Source organism: Oryzias latipes, chromosome 21 (assembly GCF_053564925.1).
Source record: "Oryzias latipes strain Hd-rR chromosome 21, Olatipes_Hd-rR_3.1".
NCBI lineage: Eukaryota > Metazoa > Chordata > Actinopteri > Beloniformes > Adrianichthyidae > Oryzias > Oryzias latipes.
Genome location: NC_136257.1, coordinates 23,429,750 through 23,455,442, shown reverse-complemented (window position 1 = coordinate 23,455,442; position 25,693 = coordinate 23,429,750). Strand labels below are relative to the sequence as shown.

Sequence of the window (25,693 nt, the reverse complement as noted above, 5' to 3'; positions counted from 1 at the left end):
TAATAAAGGTTATTTGGCATGAAGTGATACTGGATATGACCCACACAAATCATAGAACTTTAATGTGTATGTGGACATGGATGACGCTTTTGAAAAAACTCAAACGTCTTCATCCAATCGTATTTCGTTTTTCATGTTCATTTCTGGAAATTACTTTAGTTTTAGGATATGTTGGGGTGGCCGTGGTGCAGTGCTAGGGCGGTCGACCTCTGATCTGAATATTGCAGGTTTGATTCCCGCCTTGCCCGCCCATGTGTCGAAGTGTCCTTGGGCAAGACACTGAACCTGCCTTGCCTCTGGTGGGAGGTTGGCGGGAGGTGGGAGGTTGGCGCCAGTGTTCGGCACAGAGTGGCCACCAGTGTGTGAATGTGTGTGTGAATGAGACTGCTACAGAAGTGTACGCTATTTACCATTTACGACATTCCTATTTATTTTGTTTTTTTGGGGGAAATTCTTTTTTGATTTCTAAAATTTAATGTTGTTTTTTTGCTTTTTAAATTGTCGTTGTGATCTTTGTTATGTTTTTGCCTTGAGCGATTTGTTAGTGGGATTTGCACTTCAGGGCCACTGTGCTAAGGGGTTCTCTGTGTCTTCTACACTTTGACTCTTTTATCCAAAGTCATCACTGAACATAACTTTCTTTCTCTAATTCTAAGTTTACTTCAGTGAAACCAGGGAGAGCCGTGTGAAGCATCACGCCAAAGTTGTTAGCATGTCACTCTGCAAATCTCAAGTACGAATCTGTCAAGTCACCCTAAAATACTTAGATCAGTCAAAGGGGGTGTTTCCTTTATGTTATGTAATGTGTTCTCCTTCGTTTGACCCATACCCTGGGGGAGCAGCACCCTGCAGACACAGCCTGGGTCAGGAGCCTACAACTCAGAGGCAATTGTTTAATGCTGAGTGTCAAGCAGGGAGCCAATGCCTCCCACTTCTATAAAGTCTTTGGTATGACTCAATCTTGGATTTGAATGCATAAACCTCGGGTCTCAGGGCAGACACTCTACTAATAGGTTCATGCTCATACCAGGCGGTATCAAAGGCTAAAAACGATAACAGAAACAACAAAAAAAAAGCTATTAAATGCTGGCAGAGAAGACTTGGTACATTTTTCATGGGTGCCACCCACTGACTCAGCTTTGCTGTTCAGTCAGACCTTCTTTAAGCTGCAGTTCTTTGGTTCTGTTCAGGGTTCTACGGGGGGAACTGGGTAGGTGGGGTGGGGGGTGGGTGGGTTGGGGGGGTGAGGGAAGGGTCCCATCTTTGTGTGATTGTCCTTTGTTTGCTGTTTTTAACAATCTTCAGTTTTTATGACTGTTTTATCTGCTTTTATGTGAAGCGCTTTGTGTTTTTAACTGAAATGAAAGGCGCTTTATAAATAAAGTTTGAGTTGAGTTGAGTTGAGTTGAGTTGAGTTCATCCCACAAGATCCAGTTACTTGATGTAAATGATATCAAGCATGCATGTGAATGGTGAAGTAAAAGTACAAGAAGTGATTTAAAAAATGTCATCAAAAATAAAAATTGGTTTTAAATTGACATATTTACCTTACAATTACCGGCACGAAGCCCACTGAGACGACTGTTGTTGTGAATTTGGGCTATATAAATAAAATTGAATTAAAATTGAATATTTAGATGCATAGAGCATTTTTAAAAACCATCACACTAAGTAGTATTCATAGCACACCTCAATATTTAAAAGGCAGTAACTAGCTGAAACTACAATGAAACCAGTTACCAACGCAGGTCCCTCTAGAACACCCACTTTGCATCCTGAGGCTGGAAAACTCTTTACCTTCACGTTAGGTGTGTAGAGGTTCCTCAGGGATGCCAAGGCTGCCGAGAGGCCATCGGTACTGCAGCTGATCCACAGCGCCTGAAGCACACTGGATGAGACACCCGTTTTCTTACTCAGACCCTGCAAAGAAATAAAAGGGTGAAGACATACACTCTTGCATTTCTCTCCAAATAACAGCCAAGGGCCGCTGCACCGGTGGACCTTTCTCAAAGGATAAAAAAAAACAGTAGGCCTTACACATTTTTCAACAAAGACGAATCCCACCTCTGTAGTCATACCTTGAAGATATGTGCCTTGAGGATATGGTGTCCTAGCTCCATCGTCTGTTGGCGATTCAGCTTCCCCTCTTGCCGGGATAACATGAAGGCCATAAAAGCATGACCAGTCCTGAGTTAGATAACAAAAGTGGTCAAGATGAACAACCATTGCTCATTTATCTTATTTTTCATGACAGCAATTATAACTCTGGTGTTGAAGAGAACCTTGAGTCCCCTTAGTACTCCCTAGTTTGTGATAATACAGAAGTAATGCTAAGCAGAGGCCAACACAAGGAAAGGGGGAAAAATGTCAAACAGCCTCGGGTCGTCGTGTCCTCTTTTATTAAGTCACTACGGCACCAATTAATGCGGAGCTTCATTAAAAGGACATGCATGAATGCAGATCAATTTGATCTTGTCGCAATATTCCCAACTTGTGCCGAAGCACAGAAAGGCACAGCGCGTACAGCTTTTGTCAGCTTGTGCAACAGTAAAAGCCTTTGTTTGTTTTAATAATGCAGAGGGAAGGTTGTAAATGACCAGAATTTGAATCTCTGGCTTGGTTTCATTTAGAAACAACTATGTGAGTAGATTGTATGACAGAAAAGGAAAGAAAATCGCAGTTAGACACACACCAATCAGCACACTAAAATCCCTTCTCTTTGTGCCTTCCATGAAAAGCAAAAAGCAAACCTAAGGACATCTTTATCTGAGTGGATGTACCCAATATTTATCGGGCTGCATCCATGAGCTAAATATAAATATTATTGCCACCAATTTTGTTCGACTTACAAACCAAACTTTCAAAAATGACACACCATTACTAGGCGTGCTGCAACAACTCCCAAGTTTTTTTTTTTTTTTTTTAAATAGTTTAGTCTTTGGTGATGCTACAATTGGTGAACAACAACAAAACCAAAAAAAACTGTCTTCAAATTGGATGAAAAGCACCTGGTTTCTTCTTAATGGGCTACAGTCCACAAACCAACAGACTTGGAGCTTTATGTTAAGATGCATGATGTTTTTGGGTTTTTTTTTTGCGTACCAACATCTGGTGCTTTTATGAGCACTGATCTACTCTAAACAAAAAACTGAGTTATGTGTTTTGATGAAAGGAAATGGAACACAATGGTTTTCGTCAGTGAACAAAGAAAAGTATGTACCTACGCAAAATGTATCTAAAATATTTATTTATTCGGTTAGCCTGTATTTTCTTTTGTGTGAAAGTTTTCCACCTTCAGTTCCCTCAGGACGTCTTGCAAAAAAGAAAGCGTTAGCTTCTGTATTTAACCTCTTCTGTGACTGAAGGCTGATCCTACTTAAGTCTTGCAGCAACTCTGACCTGGTGGCTAACCACCTCAAACAGAGGATCTTCTGTGCATCTTGAAGGCGAGAATAATCCTTCAACTGTGGAGATTATTAACATTTGTAACTCCACCTGCACTGAAATTCCAATCTAGTTAGCTCCGTTTAAGACAAAGGGCAAGCCCTGGAGAGATGAGCACTTCCCACGCTCTTAAACAGCACTCTGAATGATCTAAGGGGAGGTAGAAGGACAAACTACCACTCTTTTTAAAGACCCACTCAGATGAAAATGGTGCATCTGGTGTTTTTAACGTCTTCTTGTGGCATTATTCTAATCATGGAGGGCGTATACAAAGAAATAAGCTTAAAACTGCATTATTTCTTCATTCAAGTCATTATGAATCAGTAGCAGACGGAAAATGCTATTTGAAAAAGAGCTTATTTGTGACGTAGAAAATACTCTGGGCGGGGCACAAGATCCCTGCTTCGAGCTCACAGGAACAGGGAGGGGAAGAGGGGTCGGGATTTTTCCCATGCCAACGGTCCCGCTCACAACTATGTCCTAGAAAACGACATAGCCTTTTTGATTTATGCTAAATAAAACAAAAGGCATAATCATATTAAAAGACCACTGGAAACGCTTTTAAGATGGATCAAAGGATGATCCAAGTGGGACTTTAACAGATGGTGTCGCTGTGTGCAGGTGCAACATCAGCAAAGGAAGTCACATTTCAGACTTGCAGGCTCTAGACTTTACCAATCCAAATAAAGTGCGCAGAATAAATGTACTAAAGACAATTTCTATCAATAGTATGTTTTTATGACTTGCTTTAATTATCAGTGCTGCAGCACTGCAAGTTGATGGTTGGGATTATTCTACCTCATCTCAAACTGATTTTCCTCTGACTCAGAAGTGACTCATGCGGAGTGACTGATTGAAGCTTTCTACAAACTTTTCATACACGCTCCCTCTTTGCATGCAAAGCACCAAACTCCAGCTCAGACAGCCAGAGCACTTAATTGGGAGCCCCACTGAGAACTAAAACCTGGCCATTGTTTTTATCCAATAGGCAGAATTTCCACCAGAGCTTTCAGACTAAATTACAGGACATATGATTTACATTAAGGATCCCACTTTAGACACATCAATTTTACTACTGCAAGCTTATCAAGCCATGGCTCAATTATGTGCTGCAGCTGACAAGCTCTACTTGCAATGCACTCCAAGAATGTCATAACAATGAGTTATTAGTTTGTCATGCATGCACAATAAGCCCACATTCTTCAAGAAGAGCTGCTGAGTGTTATAAATCTGCTTATAAGGTACATGACTGACCTGGGGTCGCAGAGAAAGTCTGTACTCTCTCCATCAGCTCTCCACACAAGCCACTCTCTGAAGGAGGGGTGGCAAAACATGCGCGTCTTGTCCCGCCTTTTGATGAGGAAAGATGAGAGCAAATCCAGGCGCTGCTGAAAGTCCTCCCAGTGCAGCTCCCCTCGGACGGAGCCGGCGTTGATGGCCTGAAACAGCTGCTCATCCGTCAGCGGATGCAGAGAAGCCAGAGCCACGTTGAGGATAGGCAGGGTACGCTCGAAGGCTGAGTTGGTCATGAACTTCATGTTGCACTGCAACTGGTACAGTTCAGTCAACGAGACAGGCACGACTTTGTAGCTGGCACTTTTGATCACCAGGTGACCTCTCTCAAACAGATCCAGAGTGAGTTTGAGGTACAGGTAGGAGCCCTGGCTTAGTGAGATCAAGTGACTGCTGAGCCTGCTCACGCTTGCAGAATCGGCTTTGCCATTAAGGCTAATATTGTTCATAATATCCTTGCTGCCATTGATGCGGTGTTGGATATATGCATTAAGATCATTGGGTATCTCTTTGTTGTCAGAAAACTCATCCAGGGAGATCTTGGCAAAGGGCAGGAGGCTGGTAATCTCCTAAAAAAGACAAGTAAAGAACAGTTACAGAACTGATGCTGCCTGTTGTCCAACCTAAAACATGCAGTTATGATATAGTCAAGTTTTCTTCCCCTGCTACCAGAGGACATTAAGTTCAAAAGTATTCTTCACAGTCTGAGCTGTCGTTAAAAAATTTCATCTGCTTGCATTCATTATCGAAGCAGGTTCTGTGAGCGGTGGGGAGGCCATTTTAGTGAGCTATCAGGCCCAAGCAGACACCTGTTAATGCGAGAAATGAGTCTATGAGAAAGACGGTACTTGGGAAGCAAGTATTACCAGGCAGGGGATGGATTGTATAGTGGCTAGCAGGCAAGCAGGGGTCTTAGCCAGAGCTCACATTTCAATCCATGTCCTGCAGGCTGAGGAAATCAATGCACCTTAATCCTCCAATCCTCTGTCTGTCAGTGGCTGGAAAAACATTCCCTTAGTGAGATAATACTCACTCCATCATGACAGGGAACAGCAAACAGACACATGTATGTGCTAGAATCCACAAGCTCACATATGTATACATTTCATGTTGATTGTTATAAAAAGATGAGTACAGAAGTAAATTTGGATAATCTAGCAAGCAATGCCTGCTACAATTAGTTATATGTGTTGACTTCTTTATGGCTGATATAGAAAAACATAGAATAAATACTTTCATTCTCACAGTTATATGACATTACAAGACCTAAAATCCTATCAGAGGTATGAGATAAGGACTATTAACAGCATTTTTTTCTAAACAGTTTCAATATCAGGGCCTCATAAACAGAAAACGGCATCAAAGAGAACTGCTGCAGACCGCAACCACGCTTTCAAAGTCTGGAGAAGCAGCAGAACCATCCTACAGGCTGTTTTTCTGCTTCAGCACAACTTCAAAGACTAACGCACAAATTCTCTGTAATTAAAAAATGTTCTCCACAGTGTTGATACCCTTCCTCGCAAAAAATGTTTAGTCAGTCAGTTGAAACGATAAAAATATCTTTCCATCAAACACAAATTGTGATTGATAAAAGGGCAAACATAAATGGCAACACGTGGTGCACGATCAAAATGTTTCAGAGCAACTTTGGATATAACCACGGTCATTTAATATTCAAGGGGAAAGGGTACAATTATCTTGTATAAGTAGCAAAAATGCTATTTTCATGGTCCTTCATGAAAGTTATGATCAACTAACAATCAGTTAGCAACACCACACAAGAGGCGCTTAGCAGATTACTGCCAACACAGCAGACTTCTGTAAGATTTTCCAGAGGGAACAGCTGGTGTGAGACGCACCACCAGCAAATTTCATTGGAAACTATACAACTGCTTTCTGATGTCAGCATATTGACGCACATTCAACCTTTTTTTTTAAAATAAAAGAATATAGATTTCTAATGTTGTCATTTGATAAAATAAATTAACTCTTAAATCATGCAAAAGCATGGGTGTGGCCATTTAATTGATGGGTGACAATCAACTCCTCAATTTTTGTGCAGTCTAGGCATGTTCTAAAGACTCTCAGGCCTATTTGTTGTGAGTTTGCTCATTTTTGTAAATATCAAGGTTAGTTGACATGGTCTGGCCATGATGAAACGGACTTCAAAAGGGCCCAGTGCTAACTAATATGACTGTAACGAGTATCCAAATGCTCAGATATTCACAGTCTGTTACAGAAAATTCAAATATAAATATTTATAATAATTAAGATTGTTGATTTGCGATTTTTATAAATATAGTAAAGTGAAGTAAAAATATAATTCAGGCACAGTTACTATTACTCTAAAATAGCAAAATAATGTTGGATTTTAAGTATGCACTAGACAAACTGCATGAGCAACTGTAACTGAAGGTAAATAAATCTTCAAAGTCGTGTCGGTGAAGCTTCTTCTTTTCAAAATAAAAGCATCACATATTTTTTGTACATGAAAGTTAATGAGACTGAAGTTCAAGTTACTGAAATAAGTTTGGAAAAACTATTCAGTTTTAAATATAGTTTAAGATTTAAGTGGGGCATCCAGTGTTGGACCTTAGCCAAGACCCTTTGCTACTGTCCAACTATGTAGCCACAAGGAGGTCCAAATCTGGGTCCCCCTGTGCCGGTCCCCGGCCCTGAAAAATACAGGATTGTTTCAGGAAGGGCATCTGGCGTAAAAATCTCTGCAGAATCACTGAAAGCCAATTCGCTGTGGCGACTCCTAAAGGGATAAGCCGAAAGGTGAACAACAACAACATAGTCGAAAATTTAAATAAAAAATATAATGAATATGAATTTAAGAGCATCACAAAAATCTTGTGATCTATTATGTGATGTCATATGAATCAGCGTTCGAAATAAGCGGCTATCCTGTTGTCCGAGACAACCAGATTTCACCGAGGACAACCAAAAATGAACCTGATGGTTGTCCGTGTGACAACCTGGTCTTTTATTCAACATTTTGGTATTTTTCGACTACTTTTCAAAGTTTTTGGGAAACCGACGTCCGACTTTCTAAGATAAAACCGAGTGTACACGAACGATGTCACGTGACTTCCGAACGAACCGAGTACGCCCGAAGACATCGCAAAATGACAACATTGCACCTGCATGTCTTGTTTAAAAGATCAGCGATATTAGTCTTTACTGCTACTGTAGCGCACAATGTAAACATGGTATCATTTACATATGTGTTTATTTGAAATAGATGTTATATCATATAATAACTTTTCATCTCATATAAATATTACTTTATATTTGGAATGCTGTACTGGTCCCAGTCCATACAAGTGTTCTAAATTTTAAAAATACTCATTCATTATAGGGTAAGAAAAAAGTATTTTCATTTGACCATAACAGTATTTGATTTACATGGCAATACTTTTTGTAACCAGATGCTTCAATATTTAGTAAAATGTTTGTTTTTAATATTTAAAGAGCTTTTTAAATGTCCATCATAAGAGGCAGTTGATATTAGATGTATAGAAGAAATAAAAATGTAAGTACTGACATCTGAGTAGGTTTCGTTGCTGTTGAATATCGAGGGACAACCAAAAATTGGGGAGGACAACCAAATATTACTTGCCAGGTTGTCCATAGAACAAAGTCTGTGAATGTGGTTTTGTCTGGGAATCATTGATCTTGATTTCTGACTTGAATTGGATCGCCACCTTAAGGTAACGATCCACAGTCCTACAAACCAATACGTCACATGACCAAGGTGGACACACCTGCCAGAGGCATGTGCATAACAGGAAAGCTTTTTTTAATGACGAAACACATGTGCATCATCCAAAAGTAAGAGCTTTGCTATTCCAGAGAAAGCTTTGCTACCACCATCAAAAAAGTAACAGTAATAAAAACTAAGACGATTGCTAATATTTTAGAAAAAAAATAAAAACTTCATTTTTTTTATTTTCTAAAGATATATGTCATAACTTTAGCAATATGAACTTCAAATTCCAATAACTTCAAAAGGAAACACAAAGAAATTAGTGTGGAAATGGTAAGAAACTGTACTTAATTTTTGAACTTGACATAATAAAATGGTCTCGTTCTTTACAAAAAACAGGGAAAAAAAACATTTAGACGTACGAAAACGGTTAGTGTGATAAAGAACACAATTTGTTCATGGATATCTGAAGGATTGTCATTTTTAGAAAGTATTATAGTCCCTGACATTTCTTCATGAAGCAAGACTCTTATCTGTCAGCTCCTAAATGAGAAAGATGGAAGCTGACTGATGGAAGAATGTTTTTCATTAGAGGGGTTCATACTTCTCACAGTCTGAGCTCTCATGAAACCAGAGAAGACAACAAAGCAATCATTTTGATGACATAATGTAGAGTATCATCATTTTATTGTATCTGTATCTGTTTAAATTTTATTTAAGAAAAACATGAAACATTTATTTCTAAATTTGAATGTTTGTTTTACTTTAAATGTCAGAAAAAGTCCAAATGAATCATTTATGCTAAATATCATTCTTTACAAAGCAAACCAGCAGAACGAAAACTGTTTGTCATTTCAACTTATGCTAAATAGCTAAGGAAATACACAAATTGAAATGGGACTGCACACTAGTAACGAACACAACCTGGTTCTGCCTAAGAATTAACTACCTCATTTCTTTCTGTCAGTCAGCAGCAACTTTATCATTCCAGATTCAATTATTGCCATATGGCTCATCAAGCACGTGAAACCCTCAGCCCTTCTCAACTACTGGCAGTGGGAGACATTTGGGAGAGCAGAGCACCCAAATGCTGTGACTGCTCAGTTGATGGTCAGAGGGTTGGTCAGCTCAAAGACACTGGCTGCTCTTTCCTGTCATGCAGGTTTGAATCCCGGGCCACCGTCTGTCAATTCTTTCAGGAATGTCACTGGATACGCTCAACTCTGCAGACACGTACTCCCACATTTGTCTAAATTGACAGGGTTTTCTGTCAGCTAGTGAGCTTTCCAAGTAGTGACAACAGATCAGGGTGGAAGTTTGCTGGATTCTGTGCTTGTACTGAGAGGAATATAAAAAATAACTTCAAATACAGCAACAGCTGCAAGCAACATTTGCTTTTTAGGGAATTTAGACAGTTTTTTAGAAGCGCTAGAGAATCACTTTTACACAAAGATGTTATGTGTTCACTTACCAACATGTTGGCTCGGACAGTCACCACCATCTTAAGCCAGGATGGGAATTTGGTAATGATTTTGGCGATGAAGGAAGCAATGGTGTCCCCGTAGTCAGGCTTGTGGAACTCCGCTTCATTGAGTCCATCTATCAAGATGATGTGGTCTTCTTCTGAAATTCTCCTTTCTATAGACAAAAATTAACACGTCCTAAATATTGTAATAGGAATTAAGATTAGAGCTGCTTATACTAACACACCCAAACATTAAATATATGGCTAAACATGAGATGCATTAAAAAGAAGATTACAAAAGCTAATTTCTTGTTTGTTTTTTTACCTTTACGAAGGTTTGCTAGTGGTTCCAAAATTCCTCTTCGAAAGGCAGCCATGGGGTCTTGGACACAGGAGCGCAGACTGAGCATGCTCTGTAGGTGGGGCTCCTTCAGCAGAAGCTCTCTATATGCACCAAGCTGATGAGCTCTGCACAGCAGTGCAGCAATGCTGTGCACAAATTCTGGCACTAGACAGGTGTATGTATTATCCGCCTGACAATAATGATATGCAACCACCTGAAACACACGAGAGAATGAAGAATATGGTGTTCAGGTAGGATAACTGAAGACAGAAAACTTGTCTTATGGAACATCTGCTATTATGCACAGCTGGATAGATATAGAAACTATGATTGATGTTTTTAAATTGTCAGTAACTTTGGAGATGATCCAGTAAGTCAGTGGCTGGCTTCCAAAAGCAAAATATATTTCATACAAGTAATAATTAAGACTTCTTATTTTAAAAATTGTCCAATTTGACAGAAAGTAGGAGGAATCATTGACTGTAAAAACAATGAACAGTTTAACCCCTTCCTTCTTGTTTTCCCAAATAGGAGGTACCATTTATTCCTGATCCGGGCACCACCATGTTGAAACCAGTGAAAAGTGATGGTCCAAGTCGCTCCGAGTCCTCGTATCTATGGCAACTACTGTCGCCATTGCCATAAATGCAATGACCCAGAGCGACTCGGACCAATCACTGTCGACTGGTTTCAACATGGCAGCGCCCGGATCAGGGAGCAATGGTGAGGGATTTTCTCTCATTTATGGGAGGGCAGCCATGGGAGGGAGGGATTGAGTAAGGAGAAGTTAACACCCAATCACGAGTCACACGAAGAAAGGAGAGGCTGGTTCCTTTGATGGCTCCGTGTCTAAAGTTGAAACAACCAGATTCAGAAAAACTGTAGAATTTAGACTTTTATCTGAATATATTCATCTACTGAAAACTATTCTACACTTGTAACCTTGTTTTTAGACATTCAATACATTCCACCAGGTTTTAAGTTTTAACTTCTCTTTGCTCGAGCTTTTTTCAAAATCAGCACAGTTGAGAACTTTTTGTCTCAATAAGAGCTAAGATCCAGAAATAAGGAAATTATTATTTAAATGAGTCAAAATCATTTTGCTCCATACTCTTGATAAAAGAAAAACTTGATTTAAGACTTTTAAAAACTCAAATTGTAATTTTTGGTTCAATTTTAAGGATGTTAATTTAAAGAACTTAAAGTTTACAGTTTAACCAAACAAGTTAGACTGGCATTCATTGTCATTTTTTGAAAACAAAAATTTAGATTTATGTTGTATCAGTTCTAGTTTTAGATTTTATGAGGATTTATTAAATGGGCCAACATGTACTGAGATCATATTATTATTTTGTTCACATTTTGTTCTACAATGAATCATTTCTGCTTATTACACTAGTTTCATTATAATCCAAAAAACTATAATTAGGTCCATCAAAACTCAAAATACAGACTGTTTGCTTAGAACTATCAGAAAAATACATATTATTGGGATGAATAACATTCAATTTTAAATAATTCTATTACAATTATATTTTTAAGTTTGTTCTTTCCTTTCTTAATGCTTGTAAGAAACTTTTTTTTCTATATTTTAAGATCTTTTAATAAGATTTCTCATTAAGTAAAAATGACTTGATGCCTGGAGAGATCACTTACTACTTTCTAGTGGTTTTATTGTTAAGATTAGAGTCCTTTCACATTTTTACTACTTGATTACCTCTTTTAGGATTTTTAAGATTTCTCTCCCTTGATGATTTGGGAGGTTTGGGACTAGATTGGTTGGAGAGGAAGGGTGACGTCTAAGAAGCGGTGGTGTAAGTATAGATTGTGTATTTTCACGACTCGCACAATCTTAGAAGATACGTGCTGTGAAACCAAAAGAAGCTGCAGAAGATGTCCGGCTCACAGTGTCTGTGTGAAGCTAAAAAGCCATTTCATTACAGCAGCTAAATCTAAGTATTGTATGGAAATTCTTCATCAATAAGCAATTACAATCAGTCATTCCGCCTGCTGTGCTTGTACTGGCAGACACTTAAATATATGTTGTTTCATCTATCAAATGAATAAACTACAAGGCTTGAAATACAGCAGGAAAAGTAAAAGCCTTGAAGTCCACGTTTGAATCGATGATTACAGAGAATTGACAGAAGCTGCTCAGTGTTGCATCAGCGTTCGAAAGCAGCAGCATTGCCCAAGAGAAAGACTAAGTTGGAAACGCTTTAAGTTGTAATTGGCACAAGATGTGGTGCTAGGCTTTAACAGATATGTAGGATGACCCCCCCCTAAAATGATCTCTCAGTGGTCAGAAAATATGAACATTTAGGCTTTTATTTTGGTAAGTTTGCCTCCACCGGACAGGCATCGCAAGACGACACAGCGGCTAAGACAGATGAGCAATTCAGGGCACAAAAGCTTAAAAAGCTGTAAACAGATGCCTTCACTAGAAAATAGGTCTCAGTTTTGATTAAATCTAATAGTTTTCTTTAATCCTGATCTGGACTTTCAGTGTAAAGCTTATTATTTATTATTTTAAACTGTCTCTTAGATTGACTCTTTTTTACCTTAAAACTAACGAGTTTTGAAGATCAATGTTATACTTTACATTTTCTACTGACTGCAAGATACACCATCCCCTAAATTGGTTTAGGCCAATTTATCACTTAGCGGATACAAAAATTAAGAAGGGTTTATTTGATAGGTGGTCTGACTGCCCAACTACAGCTGAAAATGTTCATTTTTCATGAAGGTGATCAAAAGTGTCCATCAAATATAAACCAAGTGGTTTGATTAATATGAATGTATGCTGTTGTATTGCTCCCATTCTGCATCCCTGTGCAGTTTATTCTTTCCCTGTCAGTTTGCATCTTAAGAATGTAAAAAAAAAAGGATTATTTGAATTATTAAATAAAAATAGAAGGAAACATTTTAATTTCATTAAATGATTCAATCTTAAAGTGATTTCTTATGGGTCCAAGAAAGCCATTGACTTGCAAAACCCTGCTTAAAAAACCCCACAGTTGTAAAATCTTTTTATCAGTCGATCCTTTACAAGAATTCGATTCATGAAAGTGTCTCAGCTGTACAAAACATTTGATGGCTTCAAGATAATAGATTTGCATACCTGAAATGTACTGATTTGTCAAAATGTCTTTATTTTCAGTGGTAATCTGCACTGTAATGCTTTATTTTCATATTTAGTTAAAAATTTTTGTTAATCGTCTACCACAAAAAGCTTTTAGTTTTCCTCATCGGTCTGCTTTATCTTTCTTCATAGTGTGGGATCCATCACCCGGACGTGTACCTTTGAAGCTAGACGTTTCATGGGCTCCTCTCTACGCCGCTGCACCTCAGGGGTTGCTGGGCAGTTGCTGGTCCTCAGTGTGTTGGCGGCACTGGAAGGGGGAGTGGCCTGAGCCGGCTGGCTGAGGGGGAGTTCTGTGCTTTGGGCTGCAATGCATAGGAAACACATATATACATATAAACAATATTAATGTGTCTACATAAACTACACTTATTGCGGGCCAGTTAACGTTCTGTCCCATTTTTGGAGTTTGAAATGTTTGTATTGCATTTAAGGTGTTACCTTTCGGTGAAGCGCTTGGACTATTGGAAGCAATCTGGCGCATGCGTCCTCCATGGCAGCTCAGTGCAACGAGCCGGGAAATCACGGCAGTCTTGCCATGACCCACACTGCCCAAAACGACAGCGCCTTGGTTGCCATTCGATTCAGTGGCCTTTAGGATGTCTTCCAGCTGCTGAAAGAGCCAATCTCGGCCAACAAACACAGAGTCAGTGGTGATGCTGGGCACCTCAAACAGCAAAGGCTTGAGCATGATGTCCGCAGGTTTGTAGGGAGCAAAGCGGGCTGAAAAGGAAAAAAAAACAATATTATCTTATTTTTGCAAAAGCTGACTTACATTTTCTATCCTCAGTGCTGTCAAATTAGTGAAAGACTTGTGTCACAGATAACTGAATTAAGAATAACTGCTTTGAAGTACAGATTGCCAATCATTTGTAGTACTTAGATAATACAATTAAAAAAATAAGCAGTTTTATCCCAATAATATTTAGCATTTCTTCTTAACTTGTTTATTCAACGTGTTGGATTTATAAAAACTAGAACTAGAAAATCCACAACCTTCTAGCTACAATTTCATCCACTATTAAACATCAGGAGAGGAAGTTACACATTTTGCAGTGTCGAATTAACACAAAAAATGTTCAAAATAAAGCAATATAGGAAATCACCAACTTTGTTTGTTATCTGTATCTACCAAAAATGACAAAGTTATCTTTGAGTGAGCAATAAACTGACAGTGCATTCCAGCACAGTCACCTTTGGAGTCGTGGGGGGGTCGTCCTCCTGTGTTATGCCAGGGCAGACGGATGGACGTCCGGAGGGGAGTGTTGCGCTGTTCATCAAGAAAGCCCAAGTCTTCTAACTTTGTGGAACTGGTTGCTGTAAACACAAATGTAGACAGAAAAAGAAGGAAATGAAGCAGACTGTCCTAAATTTTTTGGGGTGTGCCCTCATAAAAAAAAAAAAAAAAAAAAAAAAAAAACATGACTCGGGCAGAATCAGACACTGCTAAAAAATGTTACTGCAGTTGTGCCATATTTGAGAAAAGATAAATGAAGGAGAAACAAACCAGTGTGCTCTGACATTTCTAGCTTGCTAAAGGCAGTGTTTGTGTGTGTGCATGTGTGTGAGAGCACCAGTGTAGTGCAGCAGAGAGCATCCCAGAGTCAAAGCCCCTTGTTCTTTGTTTTTCTTTGATTTCATCTGACAGCTACACACTGGAGAGCAGTAGGTCAAGGTCAAATTTTTTTTACCAAGCACAACAAAGCTGACCAAAGGGAGTCATAAAACTTACAAATAAAACAGAAAGGCAGAAACAAACCAGAATAAATGACCAAGAAAGTACTCAAAAAAAGGTTTTTTTTCAGATATTTTGAGTATGGTGCAGTAAACTGATGCATTCTGTTTGTATCAGGGTGTATCAGGGTTTTAACACCAAGATCCACTCAGTGGTTCACAGCAAATTGCATTAGAATATGAAGCTACAAACCTTAAGAAGCTCCAAAGAAATGATTGAACGATTTGAAAATCAAATATGAGCAGGTGAAAAGAATCCATCAGAGTGTCATGGCGGGTAAGAGGTGCACTGCAGAAGCTAAATGAAAACCTGTTTTTGTCCCTTTCGGGGTCACAGGGCCGCAGGAGGAGCCTTGCCTGGCCACTTGTGGGCAAAGGCAGGGTACACCAGTCAGTTTGACGCAGGGCCACAATCACACCTAGAGACAAAACCAACGCATGCACGGGGAGAACATGCAAACTCCACACAGAAAGGTCCCCCAGTCAGGACAGGGAAAACATGTCCAGATGTAAAAAAGTCAGCACAAACAGCCAAGATTATGCAAACCAATTATCTTAAATTAGTTGTTTTTACCAATGTTTGAAACAAACCTTAGATCAACATTTTAATCAAGAAGTGATATTACTTTACTTGCTTAACTGATGCAAGTTTAGCAAGTGAAGCAATAAACTAACACGTGCAAAGTCAAAAACTGACCTGAACATTTCTATGATATGCCATAATAAAGGTTAAAGGTGAGTCTTAAAGAATGAAGGACTATAAGGACTGTTTTCTGTCTCAATATACTCCCCACTACACTGCACAGACATGAAACACCGCCTTCGTTTTTGAGGAAATGCAAGACCAATAGAACAGATTTTTAAAAGAAAAAATAAAATAAAAAAGCCAATCTCAGTTTTACTGCACAGACTTTTATAATTTCAGATTTTTGGGGCACAAATCCCCAACCATTGTACTGCAGCGAACGTTTGTCAATCAATATTTCTTTTTTATTATTGAAAAAAAGAACATATTGCAGAGATGAAGATGGAAATTCTGAGAAACTTTTCATCCGAAAGGGGTTAACTTTGCAGAAAAACATTGATCAGTAAAATTAAACAAAACTTCACTTAGAAAATGCAAAATTAATTGATCAAACCCTTGCAGTAGTTTGCTTTTAAAGCAACTTTGTGCATTTTATCAGGCCAAAAAAACAGCTATTCTGTAAAAAGTTCAATTTCAGTTAAATTGGAATGAGTTATTATATAAAAACTGCTTGTCAGAATACAAAATTGGTTTTAGAAAAACATTAGAAATGTTGATATATGTGGAATTACTTTGAATTAGAAAATGAATCAAATTCTGAATATGTTTTGGCAGACACATCCAACTTAATTATTTGGCAGCAGGCAGAAATCACAGAATCAACAGGTTAAAAAAAATGCAGCCTTCTGAAATGAACCACGTATGTTGAGTAACTGCCTTTATATCCTTTTGTCACAATCAGACCTTCCAGAGACCGTCACCAACACCCAAATTCCCTCTTTGGGGTCACTTAGTTGCTAACTTAGCCTCTGGAATGTCACACTAATTAAAACCTGTCGACTGGAACTGCAATGGAAAATAAAGGAAGGCCTTAATTGCAGTGACCTGCACTATATGTAGCTACATAAGACATATTTCAGTAAATTTAGCACCATGCAGTAGCAAACACATAATTGCTCAGTTTTGCTTTACTAAAGCAAAAACAGACCATCCTGTAGCCAAAAGTAGTTGTAACAGCACTACCAGAAGGGATAGTGGTCATTCTCAAATCTTTCCACAACTGTAATGCACCAAATAGAAATACTCAGACGGGCACACAATTAACCAAACAGGGAATAAACCCTCCTCCCCCGGCTAAAGCTTTGGAAAGTGCTCCCACTGGATGAGTTCAGTGAGGGTATCAGAGAAATTCCCCTGTCCTGGTGTTCCCATGCAGACACCCTGGCAGCAGAGGCCTCAGCCTCCCTTGCCAAATAAATGTGATGCTTTCCAAAAGAGCATCAACCCCCATTCTCCACCCTCCCTGCACACATGTGTACATCATTTCTGTCCACGTGCTGCACAAATTTGCATGCACACACATGCGCAATGTTGGGTAGCAGCGGAGAATCAAACTGGAGAGAAGTGCAAGAAACGAAAGTGATAAGCAAGAGATTCAGTCTCTGAAGGCTGATAGCGGTTTGTAATCAGAAACTAGTGCGACATTCATCAAGGACCCCGGCTCGTACCGAGTGTGGAAAGAAAGGTGGGAGAGAAAGATGCAATCTTATGAGCACAAGACAGAGTGGGATGTGCCAACATCAGACGATGTGGGCATGAGAAAAATTCAACAATGCAATAAGTAGTCACCAAAAGTGTATTTTTCAGGTGTTTTAAACATTTTTTTTATGTAAAAAAATAAAATAAAATAAGAAGTGGACCTATAAAACTTAAAACACATATGTAGATAAAAAAAAGTAGTCCTAGTGGCCTTTATTTTCATCAAGCAGAAAAAAATCCTGCATGTTTTCCATTTCTCCTTTTTGGCGAGTCATGCAGGTTTTTTTTCAGGATTCTTTTCAAGGAGAAAAACTCCAGAGGGCTTCTTTCTTACTGTAATCATCTCCTTTTTCCCCTTCTTTCCCTCTTAGTCTGAACCCACAGCCGTTCTCGCACACCTCAACTCACTGATAAAACTTCAAGTTTTTAGCTCTGTGCTTTGAAGCTTTGCAAATGTGGTGAGTTGTATTCTGATGAAAATGGGGATTTTTTTTCTTCCTTTGAAACCATCTGTTCTTTCTCCTGCCGCATGCAGCAGAGAGAATTGGACCTGAGCTCCTTTGGTCTACCTGCAGCAACTCTCAACTTTTCAAATGCATTTTTCTTTTTCCCTCGCTGTCAAGGAAACGACTACCAAGATGAGTTTAATGTCATCCTATCCTTTCAGACACACTCAGTTGTTTTCTAAAGGCAAGGTTAATCATGATATTAGTTTAGTTTGGAGAGCTCAGTGGTCTGCAACGTGCAGCCATGGAGCCACATGTCTCTGGCTAAAGAAAATTAAAACAACAGTTATTTTTAAAAGTGAGAGTTACTAGAGTTGGAATTGGTTTAATTAAGAAGAGTTAAGTTAAAAATTGTATGGTTAAAGTGCATCTCTAAGATGAACTATGTAAACACTTTTTTTCATCCCAGCTGACATCAAGAGGCCGTGCTCGCTCTTTGCTTCCTCCAGAATTCATAGATTTCAAATACTCCGCAAAACTTTGCCAAAACGTCTGACATTGTATGATTGCTCGGTATTCTCTTATGATGCACAAGTAAGGGTTAATGGCCGACAAAGTGTGCGGTTACTACTTTTTAACGCACGCCGTGGAAGCCTGAGCTCATCAGGAGAATGCCAAGAGTATGCAAAGCAGTTATCAAAGCAAAAGGTGACTACTATGAAGAACCTACAATATGACATATTTTCAGCTTCACTTTTTTGTTATGTATATAATTCCATGCATTAATTCATACTTTTGATGCCTTCAGTGTGAATCTACAATTTTCATAGTCGTGAAAATAAAGAAAACTCTTTGAATGAGAAGGTGTGTCCAAACTTTTGGTCTGTACTGTAGATATATACTTTTTCTAATACATCATAAACAAATGAGGACATGTTTATGTTCAGGTTAACACAGGTAGGAATAAGGATGATGCCTCACTAAAGTAGACCTAAGGCATAACAGGTGAAAATGCCATTTTTGTCTTACACTGTTTAAAACATAGTTGTACATTAGCTGCACTAAGATGATCCTGGTTGGCAGAGAAAGTTGTGTATTTTAAAAGGAAGTCACATGACTTTCTGTCAAAAGAAAAAAAAAAAAGAAGAAGAAAAAATAATTACACATGAGAAAATTCTAGCTTCTCTTTATATTTATGTTTTTATTAAAGCCAAAAATATATGTAACTCCTATTCATTATAAAAGTAACAATGTAACAAATATGCAAATCAGTATTACATTTTTCAAAAGGGTAAAATATGACAAATGGGACTTTTATTGTTAAAAGTTGCAGACCACTGGCATTTTTAAAACAAACAAAGATATGGTTAGGTTATGTCACTAAGGGCATTATGTTTGCCAAAATAGAGGCACAAATAGGACAACACAAACACAACCAACTAAAATGTCTGCTCATTTAATAATACTGTAACTAAACCATCAATAAGAAATAGCTTGGGACCAATTAAAATTAAAGTAATTACGTGTTAATTTGCTCATTTCACTTTTCATTAAAAAAGTGTCTGAGCTTTAGCAGGGTTGCAGCACTGAATTGTCTGGCTTTGTTCATGCAGTGTAATTGCATGTGTACATTCCCCCTGCAGGAGGCTCAGCAAAGTTCTGCAAGCTGCTCGACCTTCTGCAAATCAGATTGAGGCTTGCCCTCTCACCAGCCAATGAAAACAACCCAGGAATGCTTCAAAGTCCCGCTCCGATCATCTTCTGATCTATTGTGAATGCTTTCCCAGTTGTCTTTCAATGATCATTATGCCCTTTTTAGCCAAAAATCAAAAAGCATGTGTCCCTGACATAGTTTCTGCAGAGCAGCAGGAGTTCATTAGAAGTTGGCCTCCGAGTTTTGGGGCAGGACTGTTGGCACAGTGTAGGCCTGTCCCCAGCTAGTGAGCCGTACAGGTTTTCGCTAGATTCCAGCTTTGGTTAGGAAGAGGAAAATACACAGACTTATTTGTCTGCAAGTGGACGCATCAGAATGGAGCAGAGGAGGGGGCTTGTGACCCGCCCATTGTAGATTTTCCAAAATATTTCCGTTGTTAACAAAAAAGGTAAAATGAAAACCACTAATCAAAAATGCATCTTTGACAATGGTTTTTAGCTGTTTTCCATCAAATTATATTCATTTGTTTTCTTCATTGCTCCTGATTCTCAACAATATGAATAAATACTCAGAAATGCAATTTCAATCTTATTTTTTTCTTTTTTAATGACTTTCATGAGGAAAATGCTACAAGAAGACATTAAAGGGTGGGGACCGCTGTCACCCAGGTGAACTCAACGCTGCGCAGATCACCTGGTGTGAGACATATATTTTTGTTTTTGCTCCAACATCAACTGTCAATCATCACAAAAATATTGCGAGAAAGGGGTGGGAGCAAGGGGCAAACCTACCCGGACACAGCTGAAAACTGAACTGACTGAAAGCTGCCCTACAGACTACAAAACAATGCATTATGGGACATGTGTCCTGATGGTTTTTGTAGTTGAGTGATTAATTAAAATAATTTAAAATACCAATTCATTAAAAAAGGCTACATGCATTACAAAACATTAAAATAATCGTAAAATAAATATATAATAACACAGATCACACTAAGGGGGAGAGGAATATTAAAACTAAATTGAATGTTTAGGACAACTCCAACTTCCTGTTGTCCTTTAGTCTTGCTGCAGATTCGCCTTTATCCCACAGCGCCCCCCCCCCGGTCTCCCCAACGATCCAGGAGAGGTGCCGGTTCATCTCAAACACGTCTATCGTTGCATTTTCCCCACGTAGCCCCGTTTTCAAGCCCCGTTAGCTGTCACGCACGTACGTGGGGGACATTTATTCTCCTCAGCTGACCCGACTCCCGCGGGAGCGGTGTGCTGCCGTAACAGCCGTGCATAAACCGTTTGATGCGCCGCCGTAACCGTAACCAAAACTTAACCTTCCTCCGGGTCTGTGTGACCCAGAGAAAAGTTCAGCACGGACTGCATGTATTTAGAAAATTACGAGCGAATAGATACGTTCTAGAAAGGAAAGTAAGGAACTACTTAATGTGGTCCGGGGAGGGAGGGGGCTGTCAGGTGTCCTGCTTTCAAGCCCTGACATTGTCCCGCCCCCAAGAGTCATTTACCCCACTGTGATTGGTTGGTCATCTCCGTGCACGACAATGAAAAAGTGTCATTCATTAAAACTGGCGGGCTGCAGTAACATTAAATTTTCATTTAAGGCGGGGGCCGCAAAATATCATCTTGGGGGCCGCAAATAGCCCGCGGGTCGCGAGTTTGAGACCCCTGCTGTACACTCTGGCACTGGTACACTAGCCGCAGGCCGGAAGAATGAATCAATAGTTCGCTTGCTCATAGCTCAGACGCACATATCAGGTTGTGACTATATTTGTCTCCGTTTCCTTCCCACAGATGTTTACGCGCGCGCGAATATCTCTAGTCCCCGCCCCCTCCACATATTTTAGCCACTTACAGTGACTTATTCTTCTCACACGCAGTGGCCGCCTCACAGACGGGCATCGCGCGAGAGTGTGTGCTCGCGTTTCATGAGTATGTGCGCGAGTTTGTGTGTCTGCCTGCGTGCGTATGCGCTCGCGTCTCAGATTATTTCATTGATCATTGACGTGCCCCTTCCACATTTAATGTATAAAAAAATACGGAGGGTGGGGGAGGCAAATTTACTGGTCGCACATGTGCGACTGGATGTAAAATTCAGTCGCACACTCTCAAATTTTGGTCGCAAAATGCGAGCAATTGGTCGCAGTCTGGAGCCCTGATCCTAGAATTTTTTTATTTTTTTTTAGACAGGAGTTCACATTGCCCTTATTTTAGTTCAACTACATTTAAGACTTTTTAAGGATCCACAGACACCCTGTTAATTCCCTTTTTTACTTTAATGCTCATTTAACACCTGAGCTGCAATATACTTCCTCCCAGTTTCACTTTTGTCTTTATGTTACCCATTTCCTCTTCCTTTGGATTAGGGATGTACCACAAGGTGACTTAAAGAGCACCTAAAGAGCACCTTTGTGCTGAAAAAGCAGATAAATACAGCCCCCCCAAGTGGAAAAGTAGCAACACGTTAATGTGAACAGATCAGTTATTCCAGACGGCTGAAACTAAACTCAGAGCTGTAACTTCTCCCACAGACAGGGAAAAGACACACAAGAAGAGAAGAAACTCTACACTAAACCGCACAAAGTGACTTTGGCAAAACAAGACAGAAGAGGAGGGTGGATGAAAGAAAGTCAATGGCCGGTGAGCGCCAAAATTACCATCCAGAACTAATGACACATCTAGGATTACATTTTCAAGTCACATCTAGTAGATCCATCAAGAAACTACCAAGCATGGGAGAAAAAATTAAGAACCATCAAGCAAAGATCATGACATGTTCTGCTAATAAGCTGAAAATGAAGAAACAAGAATAATAGAGGCTGGGCTCTGACAAACCAGGCAACGCAAAGTTTCAAGGCAGCTCCACACAGGGCAGATAGGATGAAATATGTATAGATTACAGACTAGCAAGTGCAAATCTTTGGCCAAGAAAAAAATGGCTTTAAAATTGGAAAAACCTCCATCATCCCAACGTTTCATAGGCTGATAGAGATCCATATTAGAAATGGGGGTTGATTAGATGTACTTTACATATATCTAAAACAGGGGTCTGGAACCTTTTTGGCCGAGAGAGCCATTAACGCCACATATTTTTAAATGCAATTTTGTGAGAGACATACAATATTGTAGAGTCCCTTTCCCACACTCAGGCACAGAGACTTAATCTCTTTTAAGGTGCTTTATTCTGGTTACTGCAGGCCATAACCAACGCTATACAACTAGTACAGCAACTCCTGAATCTCTCCCTCTGAGAGCGCTTCTCCCAACTTTTTATTCCACCCCTCCCGAACCAGCCCTTCTATTTCCCTTATTCGGCCCATAGCTGAACCCCATTGGTCCAATCTCCCCAACGACAGGCTGAGCGACAGAACTGAGGGCTAAGCAGCATCTCTGCTTGATTGAACTCCAGAACTTAGAACGTGACCAAACAGCCACCCAGTCTGCTACAACAGCGGTCCCCAACCTTAATGCACAACGGACCGGTTTGAAATCTGGCTACATATTCACAAACCGGCGTATTCACAAACACTGTTGCCATGCTATAACAGAGGCAGAGTCACGTGATAAGACTTTTATTTTGACATGCTAAACATTGTTCATCGCACAGGTGTCATCATCCTCTCCCCTTCCCACACTCATGGTGCTGAAAAGAAGTTAACACAACAGGAAGAAATAACTAAGGGTGAAACAACATAACTGCCAGATGAAAGGACCCATAGGCAAAAGAAACACCCGTGCTCAACCCTATTTTGACCAAAGCAGGCAAAGGGGATCGATTCCCATAATTCCCTGTGATGCAAGCTCCGAGAGTCCTGATTCACTTTTTATTTTGTTTCTTCAAGACAGTTTTAAGCACAAATTTAAGCTTTTTCATTACTACAGAATTTGCATTAGATCTTTTCTCTAAGTGCAAAAAAGCAGCTTGTCTCTGTAAAAATACATCTTTGGCACTGGTTTTTAGCTGTTTTTCATCAAATTCTATCTATTTAACTTCTCACTAGATAAGATAATATTAACTTGATTCCGCTGTGGGGAAATTCAATTGTTAGAGCAGCTCCAGGGATCAGCCATCAAGGTGTGAAAAAAAATATTAAACGTGCAAAACAAATGAAGGTATGGTAAAACAAAAAAGAATAAATAAAAATAAAGTAAAGTTATACAATACTCTAATAAAAAAAAAACAGCAGTAGTGGATGGAATGTTTCTGTCAGGATTAAACCATAATTACATCTGTTAGACTGTTAAGTTGTACAGTCTACAGTCATGTTTGAGGTTTTTGACTCTTGCTTCTGATATGTTACTTTTTACTCATTTTAAATGGCAGTTTTTAGTTATTAAATAGTTTTTTTTCTTCCCTAAACCAAGTCATGTTTGTGTCCTTAGTTTCCTGCATGGTGACCCATAATAGATCACCAAACGTCAAAACAGTTGTGCTGTTCCCAATTCTTACATCTCCCTAAAACTCTTCTTTAACTTGTTAGGGTTGGGTATCACAGTCAAAAAATACTAAAAGGATTTGATTTACTGGTCCACAAAACAATTCAATTATATGATTTAAATTGATTTGACAGCATTGTTATTTTTTACGTTTTCTTTCAAAACCTGTTTTTTTTTTTTGAAAAACAAATTTTCACATAGCTACTAAAATAAAAAATGAAAATGGATGAAATTTTCATTAACAGAATTATAAATTTTGCGATAAAAACTAACTGAAATATATATTATTAGAAAAAAACACAAATCTTTTAAATTAAAATCAGTTCATAAATTTGGGAATTGATATTGATTTTCTAAGAAAAGATCAAGTTTACATCCATTTATTGATTTTAAACCCAGTTGTCAGTGTAGAGATGTATGGTATCAGGTGTTCCCTGTCTGGACGTCACAGTTTGACTCGAGATTTGGATCCTTCACAACCCAAAAAATCAGCAGATCTCTTTTGTAACATTGTGTAATAGAAACACCTTGGGGTCCAGCGGCTGCAGCACTGTTTGAGCTGCAGCCAAAATACGCATCTCGCGCAGCTGCTGTTGATGCGCTAATCTGCTAAAGTGAGAGATGGCATTAAAATATAACACTCTAAATGCACACCATGTGCACGCCAGAAATCTGGTGTAAAAACCAGGATTTGGTTGTTTTGCTCTCCAAATTGGAACGCTTATTTGCAGGAGAAGTAAGAAAACACTGTTTCCACTCCACAATTTTGTAAGGGCAAAATCCTTTCCATGGCATGTGAGCAGCTTCCCGTTACTCACTTCCCCCGTTTCTTCTATGTAAACAAAAGACAAAAATAATTGACAAATAACGGTTCAAGATCCTCCAAATGGATTTCAGTACACATGATTAACCGCCGTGATGCATTCTTATGCAATATTATCATTTGGTGTTTTTTGCAGCTTCAGCCAGTTTCTGCCATTATCATTTATAATCAATTTAACCGAGAATAAACAAGAGCTGGAAATAATGTGATTTGCTAAAATGATTCATTAAAATATGTTAATTTTCTTGATTTAGGGAAAAAAACAACATGTGACAGAATATTTTAACTAACTGGCAGAAAAACACCATCTCTGTTTTTTTACCAGTAGCTATAATTACAGCTTAAACAAATTGGTTCCAAAGTCCCCCCAGTGTTTTAAACATGACAAAGGGAAACATTTTAAACTAAAGTAATAAATATTCTTTAATAAGAGAGTGGCTTTGCTTTGCATTTGACTCATAACTCACTGCAGAAAATCTGTGCCAGACAAAAAAAGAAAAAAAACATTAAGATATTTACACAACGCAATTATTCCTCTAAAAGCGATTACTGAATTCTCTAGAGTGGACTGCTGGCAGTCCAACTTGGACAAATTGCCCTTGGAATGGCAGCAAATAATTAACTGTACAATCTTCTTTTAAGACGTTGAATTTAACAGATTCGGCTGGAACCATGCAGTGCAGCCAAGAGAAGCTCCAAACTCAGGGTAGGCACACAAATCTCTGGATCTCCGTTTGCTCCTGCTGTGATGCTAAAAGATCAAACCAAACTCTCTGAAATAAGACATTTCAAAATGGTTCTGTGACCTTTCCAGAGTGTGGGAAGATAAAAAAAGGCTTAATGGCTTACTAGTTTCTTTTTGTTTTCATTAGTCAATACTTGTTCCTAAAGGGCCACACTAGAGATAG

General features: G+C 39.0%; 1 protein-coding gene across 9 annotated transcripts in view; it reads right to left on the bottom strand.

Annotated features, from left to right (window-relative positions):
- Positions 1-25,693, bottom strand: part of tanc1b (tetratricopeptide repeat, ankyrin repeat and coiled-coil containing 1b) — a 110,754-nt gene that overhangs the window by 15,427 nt on the left and 69,634 nt on the right. For all 9 annotated transcript variants that reach the window (XM_020713038.3, XM_023950780.2, XM_078939592.1 and 6 more), the window contains 8 exons: positions 14,594-14,716; positions 13,841-14,122; positions 13,559-13,704; positions 10,240-10,471; positions 9,921-10,087; positions 4,699-5,306; positions 2,079-2,187; positions 1,798-1,920 (listed from right to left, as the gene is read on the bottom strand). In XM_020713038.3, the coding sequence (XP_020568697.2) occupies positions 1,798-1,920; positions 2,079-2,187; positions 4,699-5,306; positions 9,921-10,087; positions 10,240-10,471; positions 13,559-13,704; positions 13,841-14,122; positions 14,594-14,716 (1,790 nt within the window). The remainder of the gene's footprint in view (positions 1-1,797; positions 1,921-2,078; positions 2,188-4,698; positions 5,307-9,920; positions 10,088-10,239; positions 10,472-13,558; positions 13,705-13,840; positions 14,123-14,593; positions 14,717-25,693) is intronic.